This window comes from Antechinus flavipes, chromosome 5, assembly GCF_016432865.1.
Source record: "Antechinus flavipes isolate AdamAnt ecotype Samford, QLD, Australia chromosome 5, AdamAnt_v2, whole genome shotgun sequence".
Taxonomy (NCBI): Eukaryota; Metazoa; Chordata; class Mammalia; order Dasyuromorphia; family Dasyuridae; genus Antechinus; species Antechinus flavipes.
Window position 1 is genome coordinate 296729532 of NC_067402.1, and position 14471 is coordinate 296744002.

The 14471-nt window shown below is 46.9% G+C and overlaps 1 protein-coding gene across 2 annotated transcripts in view; it reads left to right on the forward strand.

The window, feature by feature from the left end:
• Positions 1-14471, forward strand: part of TBC1D22A (TBC1 domain family member 22A) — a 271714-nt gene that overhangs the window by 63204 nt on the left and 194039 nt on the right. For both annotated transcript variants that reach the window (XM_051963006.1, XM_051963007.1), the window contains one exon: positions 5912-6040. In XM_051963006.1, the coding sequence (XP_051818966.1) occupies positions 5912-6040 (129 nt within the window). The remainder of the gene's footprint in view (positions 1-5911; positions 6041-14471) is intronic.

Genomic DNA, 14471 nt, shown 5'->3' on the forward strand with positions numbered 1-14471 from the left:
GTTTCCTGGCTGGAGCTGCTGCCTCCCTCTGGTTTGTCTGCTCCCCAAGGGCCGGTGGCTTTGGGGCATCGGGGCGGCTCAGGGCCCGGCACCGAGAAGGGCCTTGCTGGGACATGGGCCTCGCGGACCCTGCTCTGTGGTGGGGTCCGGGGACTCCGATGGCCCCCAGCTGGGTTGCCTCCATTCCTAGGGAAGGAAAGGCTCGATTGCCGTTGGGGATCAGTGGAAAGGGACGTCGTTGTTCCTGTTGCAGTTCCCAGACTGTCTCTCTGTGGAGCGTAGACTAAGAGCTCCTGTTTACAAGGGGTGCTTTAGCCTGTCCGGGTGCCAGCCCCTCGGCCCGTATTGCAGCACTTGGCTGGTTGTGGCGGGGCCTCCTGTCTGAGAAGTGTGCACTGCACGGCCTCTTGCTGTCTGTACCCCCGCCATTTTGTCATCGGCCCCTCTGCTCTCCTTGCCTTCCAGCCTTGATCTTTAACGCAGATGAGCCTCCTCTTGAACCGGTCACATTAGAGTGGAGCTCTCCTGGGCTCATCTTCCTGTCCTCCCCCCTCTCCCCCTTTTTCCTTAGTAGTATTTTACTTTTCTAAATACACATAAAGAGAGCTTTCAGCATTCATTTTCCTCCCTCCCTTACTTCCCCTCTCCCTAAGACAGCAAACAGTGTAGGTTGCTCATGTGCCATCCTTTTAAATGTATTTCCATATTTGTCATGTGTGCAAGCAAAATTAGATGAAAAAACTATGGGAAAAACCAAAAAAGGGGAATATACTATATGTTGATCCACATTCGGTCTCCATTAATTCTTTCTTTGGATATAAATGGCACTTTCCATCCCAAGTCTATTGGAATTGCCTTGAATTACCTCACTGTTGAAGAGAGCCACGTCCATCATTGTATAGTCTTGTTGTTGCCGTGTATATGATCTCCAGGCTCTGCTCATTTCACTCAGCATCAGCCCCTGTAAGTCTCTCCAGGCCTCTCTGACATCATCCTGCTGGTCATTTCTTACAGAACAATAATATTCCATAACGTTCATATACCACAACTTTTTCAGCCGTTCCCCCACTGACGGGCAGCCACTCAGTTCCTTGCCACTACAGAAAGGGCCGCCACAGACATTTTGGCACATGTGGGTCCTTTTCCCTTTTTTATGGGGCCAAAGGATGCATTGTTTGATGGACCTTTGCTGCCCCTCCTCCTTTCCTCCTCCGTTTTTCCCGCTGACTCCCTCGTTGTCTGTGCCTGTGCTGGGGGTACAGAGAGGGCAGGAGATGGGGCCCGGCCTCCAAGAGCCCACAGTCTAATGGGGGAAGGAGCTGCTGCATGGCAGCAGCAGGAGGAAGGTGGGCCTGGAGCTCCCTGTACTCTACTGTCTTCAAAGGAAACAACTGCTTTCCTTGGCGTTCTGGGCCGTCTTCTGAGCTGACTCGGGGCCCGGACCAGACCACTGGGTGTCCCCAGAGGAGCCGCTCCTGTGGCCCCCTGTGGGAGATGGAGACTCCTGCAGGGGGGGCATCCTGGCGGAGGTCACTGCATTGATCGTCCAGAAGGGTTTGATCTGGTAGGGATTGTGGGACCCACAGATACTGAGGGAGAGAAAACTGGGTCAGTTCGGTGAGCCCTCTTGAGTCTTTGCAAATGGTGAGGGCTGACACTCAATTCCTGTGGCTCACTTTCCCTTAGAGGGGGCAAGCAGTGAAGTGGTCAGTGCGTGGGCCTGGTGCATCTCCCATCCAGGGGCCTCGTCCTCTCTGCGACAGGCAGGCGGCCGTGTGGTCTCTGGGCCATGGAAGCTCGGTCACAGCTGCAAACGGGAGATCTAGGAGACGGCCGATTGAGAAATCCTTGGTCTGTTTTCATCTGTCTAACAAAAAGTGTGTGTGGGTGTGTGTGTGTGTGTGTGACAGAGAGAGAGAGAGAGAAACAGAGAGAAAGAGAGAGACAGAGAGACAGAGACAGAGACAGAGAGACAGAGAGAGACAGCGAGAGAGAGAGAGAGAAAGAGAGAGACAGAGAGAGACAGAGAGAGACACAGAGAGAGAGACACAGAGAGAGAGAGACAGAGAGAGAGAGAGAGAGAGACAGAGAGACAGAGACAGACGGAGAGAGACAGAGACAGACAGAGACAGAGAGAGACAGAGGCAGAGACAGAGAGAGACAGAGAGAGAGAGAGACAGAGAGAGACAGAGAGAGAAAGAGAGAGAGAGACAGAGAGAGACAGAGAGAAAGAGGGAGAGAGACAGACAGAGAGAGAGACAGAGAGACAGAGAGAGAAAGAGAGAGAGAGAGAGAGAGAGAGAGAGAGAGAGAGAGAGAGAGACAAACCCAGAGAATGGGAGAGCTTTTTCTAAGATTTAGCAAAATGAACATTTCCTTTTGTTCCTTCACGACTCTTCCCTAACCTGTCCATGTTACTCTGTTGGGTTTATGGGTCCTGTATTTACTTGATGAGTAAGAAATGTTACTTGAATTAAAGGGAAAATGGGATGAGCAGATTGCGATGTGTGCAGAATGATCTCAGACCGGCCTCCATTCCTGTGATGCCATTGATTTGTCGGCCATCCAAAGTCTTTGCAAATGACAAGTGACCTTTTCTCTAAAAACCCAGTCGTGTTTTGGACCCCCCACGTTTAAGGTTCGTGCCAGTGGGCGGCGGGGCGAGGAGCAAGCCGAGGGCCCCTCGGGGGCCAGCGCGCTCCCCATGGGAGGTGAAGCTCCTCTGGGGTTTTCTGCCACCAAGAGAATTGGGGTCTGAGCATATGCCAGCTTTGTTTTCCATTTATGATTAGTGTTTTTATAGCATGCTAATACAGCAATTAAGTTTTCTGTAGTTCTGTCATTTAAAATTCATTGCATACTTGAATATATTTCATTTGCATAATTTTCAGTCTTGCTTAATTATCTAAAGGCCTCAACTTGCATGTATGTTTTCTTTTAAAAGTGGTGATATCAGGAGTGGGGACGCGGTTTTCAGGAGCGCGGCTGTTTTCCCATCTCCTCGGCTTGGCTTTTGACTTACTTTCCACAGCAGGGAGAGGACTGAGGCTGTGCACGAGCCGGTGCCTGGGCTGCAGCGGTGGGACGGGGCCAAGGCCCCAGTGTGGCCAGCGCGTGTCGGGGACGCTCTTGCTCAGGCGAGGTGACCACAGTGCTTGTGCTCCCCCGGGATGGCGCGCTGAGGTTCCGCAGTGACCGCTGCCCTTTCTGGGCCCGTGCTGCAGCTGCCTGGCGGTGGGTCTGGGGGCAGGCAGGGGAGCCCCTTTGTGGGGGGTGGGGCAGCGGATTGGGCTGGCAGGCCTGGGGCGGGTGCCCAGTCTCCTGGCCGACCCTCAGCCCGGCATCCTCCGAGCCAGCGTTCTGAATTCCTGGTGGTTTAGCAGGATGTCATTCCTCTTGTTCCTGCGGACCCCCAGTAACCGGGCCTGACTCTGGCCAGCAGAGGACGCCGCTCCCCGGGGGGTTTGGGCGGGGGGACAGCTGCCTAACGCATGGATTTGGCAGGCGGGGGGCCAGCAGCAGCCTTCCTAGTGCTCGGCGTGGCCAGTGTGCAGATGCAGGCGTGCCCTCCCCTCTGGGAGCAAGACCCATTCCGAGGGGTTTGGGAATGGAAGCTGGTGAGGTTGCCCTTCTCTATGGGAACCCCAGGTCTGGACAGAGGGAGAATGAAGAGGGCTGGGGGGCTTCCTGGAGGAGGAGGCCGCCGCCTTTGTTTTCTGTCGTCACTTTGGCTTATTCCGAGGCAGGCCCGGCCAAGGGCTTGGGAGCAAGGCCGAGAGGATGGCGGGGGTTCCTCCTAAAGACCAGGCTCAGAACCGGCCCTGTGGCCTTGGTGGCAGCGGGAACGCGCTTCTTCAGTTTACATAACGGGAGATGTCTGAAAACTGCTGGGAGATTTTTCCTGGTGTGTCTTGAAGTCCCGTTTTCCTTTGCTCACCTGTGGTTCTGAGCTATGGCTCGGCCTACCTCCGAGTGTCATTTTTTTCCTCTTTTAAAAAATTTATTTATTTTAATACTCATTGCTTTATGAATCATATGGGAGAGAAAAATCAGAACCAAAAGGAAAAATCACAGGAGAGGAAAACAACCTGAAGAAGTGGTGAGCACAGCATGTGGTGATTTCTGTTCGGTCTCCTTAGTCCTTTCTCTGGATGCGGGGGGCGTTCTCTGCCCAAAGACCAGGGGGATGACTTCGGTCACAGAGCCAGAGAGCGGAAGCCGCTCTTTCCTGCTTGGTCATCGCACGATCTTGCTGGGATCGGGTACGAGGGATTCCTGGTTCCGCTTGTTGCGCTCGGCCTCGGTCCGTGGAAGTCTTTCCAGGCCTTCCTAAAGGCCGCTCACTCACCATTTGTGGTGACCATGACTCAGCCATTTCCCAGGGGATGGCATCGACTTGTTCTCCGATTCTTGGCCACCACAAGGAGAGCTGCTGCAGACGGTTCGGCACACGGGGGTCCTTGTCCCTCCTTGAAGGTTTCCTTGGGTTACGGGCCCAGCAATGGCACTGCTGGGCACAGTGAGGCTGACCCTTTGGGCAGAGTTCCAAGGGCTCTCCCCATGATGCCTGAGGGTCTCGGTTTCCCCACATCTCCCACGACACGGATCGTGACCCTTCCTGTCATCTGTACCGATCTGACAGGGGGAGGGGTGCCCCGAGTGGCATTGTCCAGCCTGTGCAAAGGCCTGCAGAAGCGAGATGGCGGGGCAGGGCGCGGCCACTTGTGGAGGACTTTACGTGTCAAGGAGAGGAGTCTCCTGGGATGCGAGAAGGAGGAGGGAGTCCCTGGGATCATCCAGCTGGAGATAGGTGGGGATGGAGGGTGCTTTGCCGTTTCCTCCCATTTTCCTCCGTGTCTTATAGGAATGGTGTTTTTTCTCTCTGGTATGATAGGGACTTTTTAGACCAGGAGCCTGGATTGGAGCACAGTGTGCCTGGTCCCACAGTAGGTGCTTGTTTCTCAATGCTTTCTGGCTGACACCCTTAGGCTGTGGCTTACACAGGAGGAGGAGGTTGCGGGTTTGAGGTGCAGTCCCTTGTCCAGCCCAGTCTGGGTCATTTGTTCCCAAGCTCAGGCTCTTCCCGCTCTGCCCTATCCCTCTCCTGCCCCTCAGGACTGACACTTTCCTGCCCGTGCCCCTAGCCTTCTTCTCTGGGACTCAGGAGCCCTGCCCACAGGGACCAGCGCTGGCTCCCTCCGTCTCCTCGGGGCTCACGTGCTCTCTAACACTCTTTGCCGTCCTGTAGGCTGAGTCTCCTTGACTTCCCTTCCTGATCATCCATCCTGGTTTGTCTTGGGAGCGCCACCATGGGGCAGCCCAACGGGGGAACATTTCCTCCTTCCCTCCTCCAGCTCCCTTGCCGCTGGCCCTCCATCTGGAGGCTCACAGTCCTTGCATCCTCTCCCTATCCCCAAGCAGTGGCTATGTGCCTTTGCTGCCCCTGGCTGCCGCCGGGTGCCCCGCTCCGGCCCTTCGTAGGGCTCCCCGAAACTCGCCACCAACCAAGGCCTCCTGGCCATTCCTTGAACGAGACAGTCCATCTCTTGGCTCAGGACATTTAGTTCTTTTCTTTTACAAAAATGTATTTATTTAAAAGTAAATGCAAAGGGCCTTCTGTTTGCTGGCAGAGTGTGAAGATGTTTGAATTGACTGGAATTCTATACAGCAGGGAGGCTGCCTTCGCGATCCTCAGCAAAGCCTCCAATGTTCCCTTGGGTGGGCTGAGGCAGCCCGGGGTCTCCGGTGGGGCTCATGTGGGGATTGTCAGACTCAGCCTGTGGGGTTTCTTTTCCCAAACCCATCTTGCCATCCTCTGGGTCAGATTTCAGACAGTCCACCTTTTCTGTGTGCCTGGGGGTTAACAATAGATCAAGTGGCAATAACTAATTTCCTTTTCTTCTCTCGTAAGGGTTACCTCCCTGCAAACGTGGACCGGAGAGAAGGCACCCTGCGGAGAAAGCAGAAAGAATATTTTGCTTTTATTGACCAATATTATGACTCCCGGAATGATGAAGCTCACCAGGATACCTATAGACAGGTGAGAACCTTTCTTGGCTTCCTCTTCTCTGCTTTTTTCAACTTTTTTGTGGCTCATCATCTGACTTGTTTTTAATTTTTGAATCTTAAAAAAATGGTGCCTCATAGATTTTATACCATTAGGACTATTTTTTAGATAGAAGTATAGAGGCAAAATGATGACTTTTGTGAATTTATTTCATATCCTACTTTATTGAAGCAACTGATTGTTGATTGATTTCTGCTTACTTCTCTAGAGATTTCTATCATCAGGTAACAATAATAAATAGAATCAATTTTGGCTCAAAAAAAAAAAAAACCTTATTGTAGCTCTTGGTCGGACACCTTTTCTCTCAAATCGTGGCTTCTGTCTCCCGCCTTATTGTTTAAATGGTAAATGAATTTGACATCATCCCAGGGAGCGGTTTCTCCATTGGCGTTTCTGTGTTCATTTGTTGTGCCTTTGTGACTTTCTTGGTAAATAGTTCCCTCCTGATTAGATAATGGTTTCCACTGAATAATCACCCCACTTTTTGTTCCCCAAACATACCTTTTATTTTCCCACCTTTGCACCTTTGCCCATGTTGGTTCCTCACTCCTGATGAATCTGTCTTCCTTGTCTTAGTCTGTTGAAACTGGTGTGGACACAATATTACGTTACTTAATTTCCTGTAATCTTTTTTTTTTTAAGGTGACCTTGTTCTCACTTGTTCTATCCATTCCACCTCTGATTTTTGTTTGATACTCCCCTTTACATTCCTTCAGCTACTCTTGTTTCTTAGTTTCCTTTATTTTCTGCCTTTTTCCAAAAAAAAAGATTTCTTTGACTCTAATTATTATCCATTTTCTCTTTCTGTTTACTTTAGAGTCTCAATCTGAGTCATAACACCTATAATTATCTTTTCTTTATATTCTTCATTCTATCCAAGTTATCCATTCTAGAATCCCCCAGGTATAGCATTTTAAAACTTTTAAGAGATATAATGTCTGGGTAATTTAATCATTTTATTAATAATGCCATCATGTTTATTGATAAAAGGATGTCATTTGCCCTTCTCTCTCTCAGAATAAAAGATCATCATGGTAATGGGCTCATGACTTATATGCCCATTGGAAGATAGATGTTCTATAGATGTTTTCAAGTGTGGTGATAAATTCTGATAGGTTAACAATTAATGAGAGAATGAATATCACAATAAGGGGTGGATCTGAGCTTGGATTATCTCATTTATCTCCAAGTTACCAGTCTGGGACAATCTATTCCAAAAATTTATCCCCACTCAAAAATTAACAGAACATAATGGCCTTCCCCTCCTGCGTGGAGCCGGAACAAGAAAGTTAATCCAGTCTCATCAGTAATATCCTTGAAGAGACTGAACTTTTAAAATTAGGACCTTAGGGGAAAAGGGGCAACTCTGAATTTCCCCAAATCATTTGTTATTAATAATCATTTTTTCATAGGTGCTTTCTGTGAGTGCCTTGCCCCATGAGCTCCCTTTTTCCATATTGCCTCATTTCCAGCACAGTGCCAAATTATTATTTATAAAAATAATAGCTAGCATTTATGTAGCTCTTACTGTGTGCCATGTATTGTGCTAAGTGCTGTACAGATTCTCAAATGAGAATTTGATCCTTACAGAAGCTTTGGGAAGGAGGTGCTGTTAATGATCCCTATTTTACAGATAGGGAAACTGAAGCAGACAGGGTTAAGTGTGTTACTTGGGATCGCACAGCTAGTAAATGGATGAGGCCAGATTTGATCTTAGGTCTTCCTGCCTCCAGTCCTGGTCCTCTTTCCACTGTCTCATCTAACATTGCCCCATAGGAGGGTCTCTCTCCCACTAGTGTCTATACCCTTTCTTGGTGACCTTCCCTTTTCCCCTCCTCCCCCTAGCCTGGAAATCTTTTCCCTGTGCCCGTAGATTCCCACTCTTCCAGGTGCCACTTGCCCATCTGAAGCCTCTTTTCCCCTACTTCATACATTTAGAAGGAAGTTTCTCTCCTGCCACCCTTTTGCCTGCTGCGTTATGCACTCCTCTTGCCTTTCTGTTGTCTGGGATGTTTGCGGGGCAGAAATCACTTCCATTCCGGGTTTCTTTCAAAACATGTTTTGGACATCCGCCTTCTGTCTCCTGTGGCTAAGCTCAGATTTTCAGGATAGCTTATTCGGGGCTTTATCCTGTGCTGTTTGAAGCACAACAGTCCGGGCTCTCCTTCTTCTGCTGGGTGCAGAGTAGTCTTGTGTTACTCAAGTGTCCTTTCCTTGCCTTTCTCCCGATGGCTTGCGGAACTTCTTGTTTCTGAATTGAACTGTTGAATGTAACCATCGTGGGTCTTGGCGGTCGTAGCTTTGGGCTTTTCTCTGGAGGCGATGTGTCAGTTCTTTCCATCAGGATTTCATTTTCTATGTTCTGAAGTTTGGGCAGCTTTCTTCCATGAGCTTTGAGGGTTTTTGTCTTGTCATGTTCTTCTGGGAAATCTGGGATCTGGAGGTTATTTCGACACTTACTGTCTTCAGGATCCTTGAGTTTAGCTTGCATAGTGTTCTCTGTGGAACTCAGCAGGCTGCCCGCTGCTCCCCCCAACTTTGGGCTAATCCCGGAGCAGTTACAGGAGAGGGAGAGAAGAATCCTTTATTCAGCAGTTCCCATGGGGATCCCAGAGCCAGAGCGAGCTTTATGCACCCCTCCTGCAGGGTTTGGGTGGTCAGACTGTAATTGCTTAGTTACACTTGGTGACTTTACACCGCGAGTCTCGGTGCCGTCGCATTGACAGTCAGGATCACGATTGGCCGGATTTCCAACCCTCTTTGTTCGCCCGTTCCTTCTGCCGAAGGGCTTGTGCCCTATCGTTGAGCCCAGCTGGTTTGGGCCCCTTGGTCAGGAGCTTGGCTGTTTAGCCAGTGCCCTGACTCGCAGGGTGAGGGCTGGAGACATCTGAACAGGGTTTCACCCCTCCCTTCATCCTGCTGTGACAGCATCCCTGGGAACTAACTTCTCCTATTCTTCGTACATAGTGACCGTATTTTTTTTATTGGTCTTGCTTTTTACTTCTCTTTTTCTGGGTTTTCCTCCACTTTTTGCATTCCCCCTCACTGTTCTCTCTTCCATTTCTTTGGTGAGGCTTGCCAGGGCAGATTCTGTTCCTTACTCTGCCCAATCTGGCTCTCACAATTGTCATTTCTATTTTAAACCACTTGGGAAAGGCGGGTTTCATGCTCTCCTCACATTTCACTGGGTCCTTTGTCCCATCAGATATAGGGCCATCTTCCTTTGTTTTGTGGTATCCATGGGGGCTTTTGAACTCTTTTACTAGATTTGGAGGCCATGTTTCCTCCTGTAATTATGCTTTTCCTGCTGATTTCAAAGGATATAAAGGAGGGTCCCATTTGACATGAGACCTCTGAGGGGCTACGCTCTTGTTATGGCATCAGCTCCTGTGAGCTGATCGGGATCTTCCCGTGCCTTGAAGGGCTTCTGAACTCGGGATGGAGATGACGAGGCTCTCTTTCCCACTTTACAGTTGACTCTGGGCCCTCGGCTCATTGGTGAGCAGGGCTGGGAGAGTAACCTTATTGGGGTCAAGGGCGCATTCGTGAAGCTAAACGAGTTCTTATTGGGCCCCAGGCATGGACCTGGAAAAAGTCTTGAGAGACTTGATTCCCTGGGTGTGGGTGGGAGCCCTGTATATTTCTACTCTCCCAGTGACGTGGGGGAGGGCAGGCAATGTAGACTCCGTATGATTTTGTTGCTTTGTTTTCTACAAAATGGCTTCAGTTATGGTTTCTTGAGTAGTCATTTGACAGACGGTGTGCATAATGAGAAAAATATTTAAATTTGATTTACAATTCTCAGCTCCTTCTGCATTTGCTGTTAGACTAGCATTTCATGGGCTCGCTGTGATTGTCATTCACTGTCTACTTTGCGGAAATGAAAAATTGGTTATGCTCCTATTAAGCAAGAAGTGATGTTTGCAGTTGGCAATGCTTCCTTCCTCCCTTGTGTTTCAAGGGTAAACTTCTGATTCTGCTGAGTTGGCAAGTTATTGCCAACAAACCTCTTTTAGAAATTATACCCAGACTTCTTGTGCATTTTAGTACAGTCGCAGTTAACCAATGTTGATTGATGGATTGATTCTCTGCCCGTTATTGATTACTTTGGTCCTGTTTGCAACTGGATCCAGAGACTTAAAACAATGTCCTGGTAATCCATGTTTGTTGGAATCTTTACAAACTGCTAACTCATTAGAGTTGATAGATTATTGATCTGATCTTACAAGGAGATGTTTTGGGCCAGAACCTGAAACAAGGTACTAAGTAGAACTAATTGATACAATGCTTGTGTTCACACCTTTACTCATTGGAGTTCACAAGTATGGGAGATTCACAAAGTAAACTGTAACTTTGTGAATTCACACTTCCCTTAGGTATGCCTCCAGAAGGAGGAGTCGACCTTTGGGAGATGATATATAAGAAGCAGACTCAGTCGAGAGTTCAGCTGAATTAGATTGGAGAGGAGCACTCTGGGAGAGCAAGAAACCCTCTCTCAGAGGCAAGAAAGATTCATTACAGCTTTTACCTTGGTGCTGGCTGGAGGCAGAGGCAGAAGCAAAGAACAAAGCCGCAAGAGCTCTTAGAACCAAGGAGAGAGAGAGGCCTCAAAGAAAAGCTAACTGGGCTATATTGGAGACAATAAAAGATCTGAACTTTTATCACCTAGCTGCGTTTTGGGTGATTATTACTCTTAACTGATACTAAGACTTCCTCTAGAAAACTACCCCGAGAAACCTGCTTTCTCCCAGAGAGAACGATTATTTTAAAGAAGAAAAACACCACACATATTCATTCTCACCTGGACTACCAAGCCGGTGTACCCTTTGTGGTTCTTTAATTATTCAAAGAAAACACAAAGTCCACTCCCTTCAAAGGATGATAGAGACCCCCCAGAATGACCTCCCGGTCTATGTGGGAAGAAGTGTTAACAACTGCCTCGGCCTTGTCCTTTTATGAGAAAACATATCCCAAGTTTGTGCGAGTGGTTAAAGGTTAAAAAGGTTAAAACCTTTTCCTCAGGTGACTTCTATGTAAGTAAGGATCTATGGCTAGTCAGTAATATTCCTTTGAAAAATATAGTAATCTAAATATTGTTATGGCTCTCTTGCAGGAAAATTAAGTACAAGAAACATAAAACTTTATTCAGCTACTACAACAAATAATTAAGTATATATGAGTTTCAAACTATGGATAATTAGTGGAAATATTTCCAAATTATTAACTTATTTTTTGCTTTCAGAATAAAATGTGTATTTCCCCCCCCTCCTCCCACTTAGCCTCTGAGACTGATAGAATTACAAATTTGGCCAGATTTGCAGCTAAAAGGAAGGTCTGCTTGGCCTCTCTCCCTTTCCTGCCCTGGGAATTGCTAGGTCATCAGTCCTTTGTCTCCTATGTTCTTTTGTAGCTAGCACTTCCTTCCCATTATGAAGACCAATAATCCTAGATGAAGAACTTATAACTTTGTCTGAAGTAGCTAAGAGCTTTGTAACTGGTCTTCATGTACATATTCTTTTCCTCCTGTATTCTGTCTTCCAAAATGCCCCTAACTTTACTTAAAAAAAAGAAATGGGTCCAGTTCTGTGATTTTGGCAAAGTAGAGAATTTCCAACATGGAAACTCTCTCCACTGATACAGACCAACTGCTTGTCTGGCCCTCTTAGTGCTAGGAGTTGTTGGGACATGGAGAGGTTGAAAGAATTACTCACCATTGTAGAAGCAGATATTGAACTCAGAACTTCTGTAGGCTAAGCCTGAGCTTGCTTTCTTTGCTCCCTTTTCTCATGCTCCTTTTTTTCCATTAGTCCTTTATACCACCTTGAGCATCTATTCCCTATATTCCAAATTTTTTACCTGTCATTTACAGTCCGGGTTCCTTCCTAGATTTTTGAAGCTTTGTCTAATCTGGATGCAACTTCTCTTTTATAGAATTACAGAGCAGAGATGTGGGAAAGGGACCTTGGAGAGCATCTTGTACCTGGCTAGGTGTAATACCTGCTTTCTAACAGTCACTTAGTGTGTGTCTTGCTGAACTACAATCAAAAACAGTTGGACTATTTCCCATCTGTCCGCCTCCCTACAGTTCCAGCAATACTTGACTGTACCCAACCTTTGACTAATTTGCCTGGTTTGTCATTTATAAAAATAAAATCTCACAGTTGTTTTAATCATCATTTTTCCTCTTCTTGGTAATTTGGATCATATTTCCATGTGCTCATTTGTAGTTTTTTTATTCTTGTTTGGAAAGCTTTTTGATGATGTTTTTTGACCTCTTGGCAAATGCTTCTTGGTGTTATATATTTGTATCAATCAGTTTTCCTTATTTATTTGATACCAAACTGTTCCTTCTGCTTTAGGATGCAATTTTTTTTTTTTACTCTATATTTTCTTTCCAATGCCTTCATTAGTCATTTAAAGCTTTTTAATGTTCTATGATTAAAATTGTCAATTTTCTTCATTTCTGATCTTTTCTGTTCTGTGTGAAAGGAATCTGATCTCACTCTCTTGTAATTTTTTTTTTTTTAACAGTATAACCTTTTCTAGTTAGGTTGTGTACCCTTTTAAAGTTTTTTATGATATGTGCTAGAAGCTGTGGGTCGAATGCTAATTTTTCCCTGAAGATTTCCCATTTCCCCAGCAGTTATTGTCAAAAAAGGAACAGTCTCGGATGTTAAGAATTATGTCTGGAGAGGGGTTAGATTCTGTTTAAAAGAAGTCAGTTTGTATCAGAGATCAGATGGATCTGAGGTGGTTGATGTGGAAACACTTTAATGTAAATTTTATTACTTATTTAATTTTTTTAATGCTCTGAGCTAAGTTTGTTCAGGAGAAGGTAGGCCTGGGACTCCTCACAAAGATGAAAATAAAACAGGTCAAGTCTTATCTGAAGGATGAATAGAAAAGCGTTTTTTGAGCCTTTATTGCTTTTTAAACACTGGGCAAAGTGCTCAGGGTACAGACAGAAAACAAGCTAGACAGCTCTAGTTTTCCTGGACCTCTCCCTTTGTCTGAGGGAGACAGCACCTAAAAGGGGAATTGGTGATTGGGAGCGAAGCTCTTCCAAACTTCCAGTGTAATCAGGCTGAGAGAGAGAGGGACCATAGCTCCCGGGAACTCTTGGTACTTCCTGCTTCATCCAGGGCAGAAGAAGATAGAAGGACGGGCCCCTTTGTCTCTCCTTTGGAATGGAGGATGACCTGGCCAGTTGTACTCTGCAAGGATGATACAGTGCTTCTTTCAGCCTCCCTGCCTCTCTTTGTTTTGCTTCTTCTATTTGACCATGTTCATTTTATTATCTCCTGGTCCAAATAGAATTCTTCTTGATCGAGAAAACAGAAATGACAAGAGAAAGCAGTCTTTTCCTTGTGTCCTGGTATTGCCCCCTCCCTGATCATCTTCTTCTTCTTGCAGACCGATAACAAGCATCCTTTTCCTTGTCCTCATCAGCCCTCACCAGCCTTGGGAGCTGGCCTTGTGGACTTGGCTTACCTTTTTAATAACTGCCACGATTTTCCCTTGCATTTTTATTTTTTTTATACGTGACCTCCTAAAATCTGACTGGGTTCATAAGTGTTCTTGGAGTTACACTAGTTTCTTTAAATAGCCTTTCCTCATTTTTTCCCCCATTGACATTCTTCTTTATTCTTTGTATCATCTTGTCCACAGCTGATTGTCTCTCTAAGGTGGACTCAGCTTCCAGAATTTTAGACTCTTAATTGTATTCAACCCTTTTCTGAATCTTCTGCAGTGTGTTCTCCCAAACTTTTCTCCAGCTTGCTTTGGTTTCTACTTCAGCAGCCACTTTATGCATATTGACTCATATCCAGAATTGTCCTTTTCTCTAGCCTTGAAAAAGGCAATTGTTATAAAGACAAGGCAGAGCTGCACGCTCCCCGATGAGATGGAGCAGCTCTTCCGAGGGCTGAGGTCATCCCTAGATCCGTGACCCTCAGGTTAGCGTCAGTCTGGCTCCAGCTTGTCTAATTCTGCCTTCCATCCAGGTGGTCTGTAGTTACTGCAGAATCCCTTCTGTTTTCCTCTCTGTCCCTCACCAAACACAGCCTTCTGGACCCTGAATCCTTGTGCAGGTCTGACAGCATGATGTGAAGTTCAAGTGCTGCTCCTGCCCCCTGCTATTGGCTCAGTCCTTGGGGAGTCAGTTCCGCTTGTCTTGTGCCACTTCCCCAGATCCCAGCGGCATCTACTTAGCCAGACTTGCCAGCGTATACTTTTTATTTGCCACATTTTGTGCATTTTCCTGTCGCTGTGGCTTCCTGCATATGGTGTCTCCCAGAATGTCTTTGTCTCCCCACCTGTCCCAGACCCACCCAAGAGAGACAACCAGCTGTGGACAAAATGACACAATGAATAAAGGAGGAAAAACAAAAAAGGAAAAGCTAGC